Source organism: Amphiprion ocellaris, chromosome 24, assembly GCF_022539595.1.
Source record: "Amphiprion ocellaris isolate individual 3 ecotype Okinawa chromosome 24, ASM2253959v1, whole genome shotgun sequence".
NCBI lineage: Eukaryota > Metazoa > Chordata > Actinopteri > Pomacentridae > Amphiprion > Amphiprion ocellaris.
The window spans coordinates 14,453,799-14,466,449 of record NC_072789.1 but is presented as its reverse complement, the minus strand read 5'-3'; the positions used below and the strand labels follow the sequence as shown (position 1 = coordinate 14,466,449).

The following is a 12,651-nucleotide window of genomic DNA, read 5'->3' as shown; positions in this document are numbered from 1 at the left end:
GCACAGATTTACATGCCTAAAGTAGATTTAACCAAGGTTTTGCATGTTGGTATAATCCTGTCTCTCCTCTCTGCTACTGTAGTAGGCGTGAGGAGGGCTGACCAGAATAAGGTGTCAGCCCTCCAAAGTCGTTCTCCGTCTCGAAAGAGTGTAGCCAAAGTGGTGGCCAGACATCCTAGGCCTGCTGTGCTTCATGGCTCTGCTAGACGCAAGGCCACAGGTGAACACTTCACCCGAAATCAGTGCTGTGGATAGAGAGAGAGTACAACCAAATTTTGACCCCAACATCGCAGCTTTGTTACGCATTTTAAGATACTGAATACTTTATTAAACTGAAAAATCTATCAAAGGTGAAACAATAAAGGATTGTAGGAATTGTAGCTATAAATATACGGCAAATGGTAATGAAGAATGTGAGGATTTTGCTCTCTCTCTATTGATGGCTCAATGAGGAATCAAGCAGGTGCGGTGTAGCTGGCAAACATCACGTGCTATCGATCCATATTTCAAATTATCATGTCTGATCATTTTTTTATGAGCCCTACGTTTTTTTTCCCTTTTTTCAAAAATGCAGTATTTATTCTTGCTTGGCTTCATACTCATGTTTTAGTTTCTGTTCAGTGATGCTATAGGTTATTGTGACTGATATTTTCCAAGTGAAAGCTACACTTATTTCTTTCTTTTTCTTGAACCTTAATTCCTTTTATATATGTTTGCTGGAAATGGCTGCATGTTGAAGGTGTGCGTTTGTGCGACTGGTGTGAATAGCTCCATGGATGTAAAGTGAGAGTGACTAAATGTGATGCTTACCATTTATATATGGGTGTTTTACCGACCTGTCATCTGAGCGTGTCTACTGTTGGAACACAATGCAGCAAACACTGTTCTCTTTTGTACTGTCTTTCTGTACGTGCATGTGTCACATTTGCAAATGTCTCCTCCTGCTGGTTTACATTGATCTGAAATCTTGACTCTGTTTGCCTCACAGGTATGGAGCACCATCAGCCCCTAAGTGTGGCCCACCAGTCCAGGGAGAGGACCACTGTAAGTCCTATCAACACGTATGACAACTGTGATTTGCATTTTATTTGTTACTATGATTAATTATAATATTGCACCTTATTAACTTGAATAATACTAATATTAGTAATGGTAATTTGAATGACAATTTTTTCATATTAATTTCATATGATAGGTTTTTTTTTCCAGATTAAGATTTATATACATATACACATATTTTTTCCACTGAATTGCCAAAACCACAAACTCCTGTAGTGGAATTAACACATTATTATGCCTACTGTTACTGTGGGGTTGATATTTCATTTTAAGGCATTTATCTGCCAATACCAATAATATGAAAGTATATTAGCAAATATATCATCTTGATCCAATTAGAGGTGGAGGCAGAAGAGACACTATGATGACAAAGTGCTGAATTAAATCCAAATCTTGTTTAGTAAATTCATTGGTTTTCTAAAAAACACATTATTCACATGGAGGAGGTTCTTTGCAGTGCTTCTTCACTAATTTTCTCACATAATCACATCAGTATTAGCATCATAATTTTGTCATATGTGTTATGTTACATAATTTTAAATTCTAATATGTTATTGCAAACAGGTGTCACGCTTGTCTCAATATCTTTCATAGTACAACTTTTTGTATTATGTCAAAGGGTTGATTTGGATGACAATCTTCGCATTTCTCTCATTTTTGCATGTCTGCATCTGTGTTGTCTTTATTTTATTTCTGTCTCTGTGCGTAATCATTTTGTCTTGCATGCCTTCCTCTGTCTGTGTGTCAGTCTCGACAGAGAAAACCTGTGAGTACAGACAAACTAATTGCAGTGGGCATTTATTTGTACATTTTACCAATTAAGAAACACCCATGATGCCGTGGTGACACATCAGTTTAAACAAATGATTTGTTGTGATACGAAAAAAGCAGAACATTTCATTTCAGACCACTTTTTCTCATCCATAGTCAAGTACTCTGCTTCCTTTTGTGTTTTATTTCCTTTATATACACTTTTCATCCTACAAATACTTTGTTTTGTTGAATCTCAGAACTAATGATAATACAATGTGTATGTTGATCTAGATTTGGTCTCCTACTTTATAATTTACATTGACCCTCTGAACCATAGGCAGTTTCTGGCCTTTTTTTTTTTTACTCGTGTGCACATTTTTACTCACTCTGGGTTGATTTTTTTACTGCAATGTAAAGTCCTGCACCTTTACAACAGCAACCCAACCACAGCTGGAAGTAGAGACCTTAAAAAATATATTTTGTGCAGTATAAGAAATTTATAATGTCTTAATCATACACAAATTTATTTGTCTAAAAATATTTAGAAAATAATATTTTACAGGATTTTATTTTATTAATTTTCATTTAAATATTTTAGAGTAATTGAGAAGAAACTAGAATCAACATGTACAACATTGTTCCAAGTGCCTGTAAGGCACTGGGGAAAAAACAGTCACTACCTACCATAAATATTTCCTACTTGATTTTGATTTTGTTTCCATACTTATCACCTATGTACTCTGAGTAAACACAGCCTACAGTTCAGCCCAGTTCCGCTAAAATGTGTCTATTTGTGACTGTTGATCGCAGCTTCACAGTTGCACGGAGGAGCAAAGAATTTTTAGTTTTTCACAGAATTTGGTTTGTGCTGGCATTTAATTTTGGGCAGATTTTTAAATGACACATAGCTGATGATTCTTTGAGTTTTCACAGTTTCTGAACCTGATAAATGATGTGATTTTTTTTTTAAAGAAAAATAGCATGAATCATTTTGTCAAGTGTCATGTTATCAGATGTCATTTTCGAGACTTTATATACAACAAAAAACTTGAGTTCAGTGTAGAGCTTTGACATAATAGACTACAGGATGATACTGCAATATAGCTCAACATACACATTCATGCCATGCATTTCTCCTTAACCCACAAATATACACCGCCCATTTCCACTCCATGCTTTCTCACTTCTTCATTTCTCCATCTGTTTGTCACCTCTGCTTTCCCTCCTGCATGCCTTCCATCCTCCTCTCATTGCTTCGGTCCAGAGCCCCACCAGGGCCGTTCTGTTAAAGATGGCAATGCAGCGTCGGGGGTCCAATCACCAGCCCCCCCGGCCTGGCTCTGCCTGTAGCCTCAAACGGAGCCCTCTTGTGGAGGCGGAGCTCTGTGATTTGCGCCCCTCCTCTGCATGCTCCCGCCCATCACCTCTGCCCAACAAATGGGCAGAGAAGGTAAAGTGAAAGGGGGAAAAAAAAAAACAGGGAATGGAAGGTAGCTGCAACCAGTCTACACATGACTAAGCTTAACTCTGTGCTGTATGTGTGTGTGTTAATTCAGGAGAGATCATACCGCAGCCCGGAGAAGAGGTCGTCTCTACCTCGGCCGGCCAAGTCTCTGACCCGCCATATCCCTGCTGCTGAGCAAGAAGACAACAGCACACCCTCCAGGCCAACCTGTAAGAAGACGCACACCATCCACAGCTTGTTTACCTCCCACTTTTGCTAAGGACTCCTCAGTCACATCATTTTATTATATTGTGACTCCTGCCAATCTCCACTTTTTTTTTTTTGCCCTTCACTTCACTCTTCCCTCTTTGTCCTCTTTCCTCTCCCTTCTTGAAGCGATCCGAACCGAGTCCAGAGCGGACGGCAGGTCTGGAAGAGCCCCTAGTATGGCAGGTAGAAGGCCTGGTAGCTGCTGTTAGATCCATCACACCCTCGTCATTAACATGTGACATCTGAGGGGTGTACTATGAAGTGAGATTAGCAAGATATGTTGAGCCTGAAACCAGCCAATGCACAGCTTACCTGCTCCAGAGGAGGTTTAATTCAGGGCTTGAGGCATAAATCGACTCTAAGAAGTGCCATCCTTCCACTAATTCTTTACCATGAGCTATATAGATTCTCAGCTGAGGGAATACATCATGTCTGCAAACCTGTCGAGCTGTTTATTTCGTGATGATTACAGTAGGTAAACTGTATGCATTGCACTGCCATCACAAGTTATTTAGCGGGTGATGCAGAAAAAGCATAAATACGTTTTTTTTTTGCTAATTTGCTGCCAAGTCAGTTTTATACTGCTGGTTTTGCAGCTATTAGATCACCAATTACAAAATGTATGTAATCTCATGGTATTGATCACAGATAATATTTAATCAGTAACATTAATTTCACTTTGATTTGGCCACAAACTAATGTGATTTTCTCGTATCCTTCATGATGGGACAGATTCCCGCCTAAATGCGCCTCTGCAGTATCATATTTAAAGGTATGACGTTTTAGAGCTTCAGTGGTAAAATAGATATATTACCTTACATGAATATCAGTTTTTATACCAGCAAAATGTTTATATTCTTCATAGCAACAACCTGTTCCTCTTGACTGAAGTAGGTGGCTTGCAATCAGTCCATTTCATGTGTAAAAAGAGTGAACTCACACATTAAACACCCCGTTTATTAACACACACACACACACACACACACACACACACACTGATGAAGAAATCCTGGTTAAAAACTACTCCTGTGATACCTGTTATCTCTGAGGTTATGTCAAGCCTTACTCAATCAATCCTGGCTAAGTTGAACTCGCTTCATGGTACACCCCTTTTGGTTATTAGTATATAGTGTTTTTATTTTGTTTTTTTTAATTTTATTTTTAATAGCTCTAAGATAAGGACTTACTATCTGTATTAAAGTGAGCATCATCCATTCATAAAGCATTCGTTCTTTACAGTTATTACACATTTTTCTGCAGAGCATATGCAGATTTCAAAAAAGTCTTAAAATCTTTTGTAATAAAGTTTCAACACTCAAAACATGCATAATTTGAAATATGTGCCATTCTCAAAAAACATTACTCCATTGGTTATCTATTTTCTTTATTTTCATTGTCCAACCAGAAAAAAAATATTTAATTTAGTTTCCGTGGTTCCCCAAATCAATGTAAAGAAGTATGTTTTGAAATGAAATATACATTGGCTTAATCAGACCTGGAGTTACCTCATCAGAGGAATAGGTGGGATCCAAAACAATAGGCCTGTGTCTTGTCCTTATTCAGCAGCTGACCAGCTAAAATCAAATTAGTCCTGCTGTGGTAGCCCAGCAACAAGCCGCCAACCATTAATTAATTCAGCTGCCTTTGTGTGCTTTCATGCTCCTTGTCAAACATTCTTGTTTGACCTGGGTTGTTTGTTCTGTAGAAGCGGACAGCGCTCATAGTTCCGTGCTTGTAATGTTTCACCTCCCTCATCACCATCACCATCAACATCATCAGACCCAGATGAAGGATCAAGCACTCAAATCTACCTGTTGCTCTAATAATTGTATCTCTGGTTTTGTATTTACCTATCTGTCTTCTTCTTTCTGTTTCACTTTGTCCGAGGTGGTTCTATCTCCGAGAAGGGTTCTCTTTTGCCTTTTTTTCTGTACCTTGTTTTGTAATCCAAGAATGTCTCTCCGTCTCTTAAGGTACAGACTCGGCACGCTCCCGATCAGTCCGTAGCGGAGCCTCCACCCCGGGCTCCTCCGCCGTCACACCCGGCACGCCCCCCAGCTACTCCTGCCGCACTCCAGGCTCACGCACCCCTGGCAGCCACACACCAAAGTCCTTCAGCGTCCTCCAGGAGAAGAAGGTGGCGGTGATCCGGACCCCACCCAAGTCGCCGTCCTCCGCTCAGCGGCAGCTGAAAGTTCTCAATCAGCCCCTGCCCGACTTGAAGAATGTAAAGTCCAAGATCGGGTCCACCTCCAACCTTAAACATCAACCTAAAGGCGGACAGGTAACAGGACAGTGCTGTAACGCAACAGTCATAAAAAAAGTAGGCTGCTGAACACAAACTCAGGTCAAAAGAGAAATTTAAAAATATGTATATATCTTTTTTTTACATGTTAAGAATACTTGGCCAGAACAACAAAGCACTTACTAATTTATCATAGTTAAAAAAAAAAAAGGAAAATGTTTACCAGATACATAAACATAAATACACATTGATTGCAAGAAATACTTAGCTGGAATCAGTCTCAGTAATAGAATAATGAAGCATTAATCAAATTCTGCCACATGGGGGCAGTAAAGGCCAAATACTAGGTTGTTTGTTGATTATCCCATGTCTCTCTCTGTGTACTGACGGCTAACCAAGACTAACAATATTATTGCATTTAACTTAAAATGATATAATTTCTTCAGTTTATTTTGCTTTGGCTCATGGAAGTTACATAAAAAAAATCTAAACAATCCTTGATCATTGCTGGGTTTTCATGACTATATTTGTAGGGTCACAGCTTCAGTTCAAAATTAGACAAGTTGATTTTCGTAATTATTAATGCTATTAATGGCATTATTAATGCTTAGCCCTAATACTTAAATTAGATTGGTTAAGCTCTGTAATTAATCATAGAAAAGGATCCTAGCTGTAGTATTTCATGTAAGTCAGGTTACTGCCATAATTGTTGGTACTGTAGAATCTCTACCATAATATCGTAGTATTTTAATCTGGTGAAGTAAAAATGTATATTATATTTTTCTGATTTTAAACCATAATATGTAAATTTCTCTGGTAAAATGACACTGCAAATAGCACTAAAGGGTCTAAATATTGAACTCTTAACCTGGATAGCACTGAGGCTGAAAAGAATGCGACTTGACCAATTTAAAAAAACAAATTGGTTTATTTTAGCTGTACTACATGTATATCCATGACTATTCATACAGGCAAGAAACAATGCAATGTGCAGTTAAAACCAGAAAAGAATGAACATCTGCTCATGTATTTGATTATTAACTTTTGCTTAAAGCATTTTCAGCATGCCTACTTTAGCTTTAAATTTGAGCTGTTTTTGCCAGATGTTGCCTCTAGTAGATTTGCGATTCTTTTGCAAAGTGTTGTCGGAGCATCTGGAGCAGCTTATGTAAAAGCAGATTTGATATGAGCTTTTAAACAGCAGTTTTTCTCTTTCTTTTCTTCTTCGTTCTCTGTCTCCCTCTAAGCTGTAGAAATGTCGTAAACAGCTCAGATCTCTCTCATCATATGTTCTTCTCACTCACTGTCTGGCCTGCCTCCAAACCTCTGCCGTGCCGTCATTGTGTTTCTCCTTCCTCTGACTGTCCTCTGCCCTCTCCCTGTCTGCTGTCATCTCCGTCAGTGTGGATGAACCGTCATCGACTCCCTCCAGCCTCTTCCCCTGACCGTCCCTCCGTCTTCCTTCTCCTTTACCTTTTTCCCCAAATTTCTCCCCATTTAAGGAGCTTCAGCTGTAAAGTGTTGTGTGTTTCCACATGTGTTTTATCCTACTGCCTCCAAGGAGCAATCAACCTGCAGAATCACTTCTGGAGCTGCTTTCGTCATTGTCGCACGTTGGGTTTTCCCTCTGGCTCTGGGTATAAATAATTACAAGCGGGCAGAATTCCTCTTTATATTTTTAGGTTTTACACGTTGTCCCCAAAAGGAGCCAGTTTTAGCAGTCTGAGGATTACTTGATGAAAAATTTAAGCAGAATTGCAAGATAGCCAAGCAGTTAAAGAAATTATTTCTTGACTGAGAGATCCTTTGCATTGAATAATATCACCTTAGCCTTACATAAAAGTTAAAAAAGGAGTGATGGGGTCTTGCATGCACACAAGAGACAAAGTCTTCTTCCTGTCATCTTTGTCTGTGGGGTATAACAGATGTGTGGCCAACTAATAGCATGTGAATTCTTAATCACATTACCAAGGCAACGCACAGTCTTAATGTTCCTGCAGTGCTGCAGAGGTGAGACTTTTCATTAACCCCAGTGATATATGGAGGACAGGGTGAGTCGTTGTAATTTCACCAGCTCTCTCTTCCTCTTTGGGGAGGAATAGAGCATAAGGGCAGAAATTTTTAATGAAGCTGGGTGATGCACGTCTTAGAGGAGCAGCACAGCAGGTTTTGCAGACGACAGTCTGTAATATACTTGAGCTCTGTAGCACATTAAGCATAAATCTTTAATGTCAGACTATGGGTGTGGCATTTAGAAAAATAAATAATTAGATTTTTAAATTACATTTTTTGACATTTTTAAGATGGTGTAACTTTTTGACCCAAAGGAACTTTTTCCTCTGTTGTTATATTAGCGTTCACATACAGATGTGAGAATTTGCTACTTTTTCTTCTTTTACATTATACCAAATTAAATGCCTTTGGGTTGTATACACCAAATATTAAATTGATTGATAAATAAAATAATTGTCACTTTAATCAATAATGAAAATAAGCATTACTTGCAGCTTTAAATATTTTGTTGCTGTTCTATTTTATGTATGTATGTCACATGGTAAATTTTCTCTGTCGTGCTGCCTAGGTCTTTTGAAATATTTAAATCAATTTATGTATAATGCATAATATGGGGCCGCCACTAATGATTAAAATAGTATTTGCATTAATAATATCATTTGCATTGTTTCTGCTTTTATCAACTTACTATTTAATCCATAGAATGCCAGAATCTGGTAAAAAGAAAAAAACATATTCATGGAGCTTGTTTTGTCTGTCAATATAAAAAGTAAAATCCAAATTGTTATGTTTAATATTGTATAAGAGGGAGAAAGATTGCAAATCCACACATTTTAGAAGCTGGAAATCACCTGTATACTTTGACTGATGAGACTGTTGTTACTGTACTTCATGCGCTTTGTCATTGATTTGACCTTGCAGCTGTCTGTGCTGCTACAGTAGTGAAAAGAATAAAATAGTGTAGAAGCAGCATAGAATAACATTAAAAAACATAGGCTACATAAAAAAGCATATTCAGGACAGTGTTTGTGTCCACGTGTGTATTTGTGAGGTAAAACTATGAATCCAGGCAATTTGAGTGCAACCCAGAGATGGAGGCTGCCATGGCTTTTGTGTGTTTTACCTGAACCCCTTTCTCTTGTCCATCCTTTTACTGTTATAGTTTATGTTCACTTTGGCCATTTGAAGAAAAAGCATAGGCATTTTTTTCATATTCTTTTTACATGGCAAACCGCACAAAACGGTGGACAAGGCAGAAACACTCAGCAGTTGGGTTGAGCCCCATTTTATGACTGTTAACTACTAACCCAGATATGAAATAAGAGTGTTTTTTCGCCATTTGGTTTATTTTGGCCTTATTTTGGCCTTATTCACATGTTGTTTGTTTTCATTTTGAAGGTTTATAATTCATTATATTTCTTACCACCTCATTTATTTGTATTAACCCTTAGTTACTCAACCAGAAACTGTTTTTCTTACTTCTTCCGGTTAGGTTTAACTTGGCCACTGAGGATATTTCTGCCTCCAGAGTAGCTCTTAGCAATGTTCTTAAAACTACAATTTTTATGTATCTGTAGAAGAGAGCCCTGGGATGTGTTTTTCCCCTTCACTACCCTCAATTCCTTCCTTCTGTTTACACCTGCTTGGTGGTGCTTTTCAAACACCACAGCTTGCTTTGTTCATAGGTGGGAAGCCAGTGAGGGATCATGTCTTCCTTGCTCCTCTAGGACTCCTATTGGTTGTTTGGGGTTCCTGCACTTTCTCCGTGTGTACTGTATCAAAGTTAAATTGGACATCTTTAAAAGATAATTCCGGCTATTTCAACCAGACATATTTCCCATTTATGTGGATGTTGTCCCATGAAGTGTTGTGCTAACTTTGCACTCTTCACATTCAGTACAGAGATTCAGGAAAAAGGGGTTTAGCAGGCATGACATTCCCAAAGAAAGAGGATTTTTGCATAAATCATTTTAAATTGCTTCTCTTCAGTGTGTCTGAAAGTAATTGCAGAGATTAGCCACCTTGAGTGGACTTTTTTTTAATATTGTGTTTTGGTTTTGGGAGGTGAAACGCCTACCTCTAGCACAAGAAAGTTAAAAAAGTTGCAGATTAATGAGATGTAGTTCCATAGCTGGGATTAGTCTCATCCATGGACACGTCAACTGGTGCCAGTCTTGAATATGAATTTAAAACATGACAATAAGTGTAAAAATTATTAATATGAAAATATTGATGAAGATGTAGACATGTCATGCATAAATTGCAATTAACAACATACTTTGTGTAACTCCCCTTTTCCTTAAATCTCTACAAAAAAAAAGTGTACAAGTGCTTTCCTGGCATGGACACAGTAGCCACACCCCAAATCACCACTACTCTCAGAGCTCTGTACATTTGTACGAAGAAAAGCATTGTACATGTAAATACATGTTAAATGTAAATGCATGTAAGCACACATTGATCACTCATTGCACACTTGACTTATATAACTGAGGCACATATAGTGTTTTCTTTTTTTTTGTTGTGATTCGATTTTATTTTAGATTCAAATTTTAAGCGAGAAGCTGGACTTCAGTCATGTTCAGTCAAAGTGCGGCTCCAAGGATAATCTGAAGCACACGCCCAAAGGAGGCAATGTATGTAAGCCTTTCTCTTTTCTTTCTCTTTTCCTATCTTTCTCTTTTCAGCTGGGGCTTTTGTAGTGCTCAGCCATGCTACTTTTATGTGTTCATCTGTCGTCTACCCATCTGTTTGTCTGCCATTGGCTTGTTTCAGACAAGCAAGTAAAGACTTTTTTCTCAAGTGTAATACATTCATGTTGCTTCTTTGTCAAAAAGAGGTGTTATATTTCTCCCACTTACAGTTTAAGCAGTATGTCTTTGTTTCTTATCATTTATTTATTGTCTTTTAGTAGTTGTTCAGATCATGGATATTGCAATTGGGATTTAAAATCTTTCAAATATGCCTCAGGTTCAAGATTCAGTGGATTAACGCATTAGAAGAGCAGCTCTTGAACTCTGATAATTGCCTTTATCCTTGCGTAAATTCCATCAATAGGCAGCTTCAGTTTGTTTTCTGTGGTCTACATCAGCTCAGATTCAAGTGCTGCAGTGTTAAAGTGTGAGCTCCCAGACTGGTAGGGCATGGATGTAAAATTGGGATGCTTTTACAGGATTATATTTTGCGTGGAAAAGAGAGGAGGAGAGGGGTCATATTTATAAGCCCCCACTTCTTTCCAGTCTGAGAAGTCTTCAGCGTTCACTGTTTGTTTGCTTGTATAAAAAAGTATCACCCTGTCATTCCCAGGTCATGATTCCGAGTGTTAAGCTGGACTTTAGCCATGTTCAGTCTAAATGTGGCTCCCTGGACAAAATTCAGCACACGGCAGGCGGGGGAAACGTGAGTGGCTTCGCAGAAAATTCTTTGCAAAACCTTTCTCCAACTTTAACCATTCTGATAAATGTGTGTGTTGATTGCAATTGTGGAGTATTTTCATCTGTATCTGCTGTATTTTGTGCGTCCTACATGCATTTGCCTCATAAATATGTATTTGACTTGTGCACAACATACAGAATCTCTACATCATGCATAAAATTCTTAACATAATATCCCTTTACAGCATGAATGCATGCAGGGTTGTCAGCTTATTGTTTTAACAGCACACTAATTCACATCAGCCATGGACAATAAAGTTTAATTGAAGCACCTGCTCCCTGTAGCGACACGTAACGCTTGTGTTCTGTGTTTGTTTTATGTCTGTCCCCTCACTGCTTGCTTTCATGTTAACCTCTCTCCAGGGAACTGGCATCAGCATCTCTGTGGCTCTTGTGCGGAAAAACGTTGATTGACTTATTCTGCCTTTATCCACAGATTCATGTTGTGTCATCTCAAGGCTCATTTGTCTCATCCATTTTCTCCACTGGCTCTCTTTTTTTGCCACAAAAAATATCAGCATTTTCTTCACCACATTCATTTCATGTCTGTGACTTTGTAGCTTCCATCTCTCCAAGACATATCGTTTGAGCATTTTTCTAGTTAACAGGGGCTGATTTGTGCACTGTGCTGCTGCCTATAGATCCAAATCCAGACCAAGAAGATCGACTTGAGCCACATCACGTCCAAATGTGGCTCCATGTCCAACATCCGTCACAGACCAGGTACTTTACAGGGTTCTTTTTAAAGCTGCTGTTGCTTTTTGTTTATCCTTTATTTTACTTGTCCAGAGACTTCCCGGATACTGAGCAGATTTTAAAAGGCTCTTGTGAAAATAGTGTGCCTCACAGCACAACCTTTGATGACGAGTTCAAAGTTGAGGCACCAGTAGGTATGATTTAAAGGCATCTGCTTGCAGACATGTAATATAACAGAATTATGCTTTCATTTGTGTATAATCACCTTTACGAGAGAATCGTGCTTTTCTTACCTTAGAATGAGTCGTTTGTATCGACCGAGAGAGCAATTTTTCTTAAAGTGGCATATATCTACAATTGTTCATAACCAGCTGTTTCCCGATAATTTCGAAGCAAATTTGACATGAAGTTTTGAAATTTCTTAAAAATAAAAAGCTAAAAAGAAAATGCAAGTTAAGCTTTTTTTTGCTGTCAGAAGGACTACATGGGTGTAATAAACAGAGAAAAAGAAGCCAAAGAAGAAAATCAGTTATTTGCCAACTGTTAAGTTCAAAGAAACAAACAAAATTTTGTCCATCTACGAGAGAAAAGTACATCAAGGTCTTTAGGAGATGTTTTCAATCAGGGAAAAAATATACAAATTCTTTCATGTCATGCCGTTCAGAGATAGAGACAACAAGAGTCATGCAAGTCAACTGCTATGTCAGAACTTATTCGGAAAAGCTGTTTCCATCTCC

At 38.3% G+C, this 12,651-nt stretch overlaps 1 protein-coding gene across 8 annotated transcripts in view; it reads left to right on the top strand.

Annotated features, from left to right (window-relative positions):
* Nucleotides 1–12,651, top strand: part of LOC111571822 (microtubule-associated protein 2-like) — a 70,839-nt gene that overhangs the window by 55,442 nt on the left and 2,746 nt on the right. For 2 of the 8 annotated variants that reach the window (XM_035950468.2, XM_055008189.1), the window contains 10 exons: nt 83–220; nt 989–1,044; nt 1,808–1,825; nt 3,077–3,262; nt 3,369–3,486; nt 3,653–3,709; nt 5,500–5,810; nt 10,328–10,420; nt 11,091–11,183; nt 11,860–11,941. In XM_035950468.2, the coding sequence (XP_035806361.2) occupies nt 83–220; nt 989–1,044; nt 1,808–1,825; nt 3,077–3,262; nt 3,369–3,486; nt 3,653–3,709; nt 5,500–5,810; nt 10,328–10,420; nt 11,091–11,183; nt 11,860–11,941 (1,152 nt within the window). The remainder of the gene's footprint in view (nt 1–82; nt 221–988; nt 1,045–1,807; nt 1,826–3,076; nt 3,263–3,368; nt 3,487–3,652; nt 3,710–5,499; nt 5,811–10,327; nt 10,421–11,090; nt 11,184–11,859; nt 11,942–12,651) is intronic. The other 6 variants (XM_055008190.1, XM_055008191.1, XM_055008192.1 and 3 more) reach the window with 6 other exon arrangements.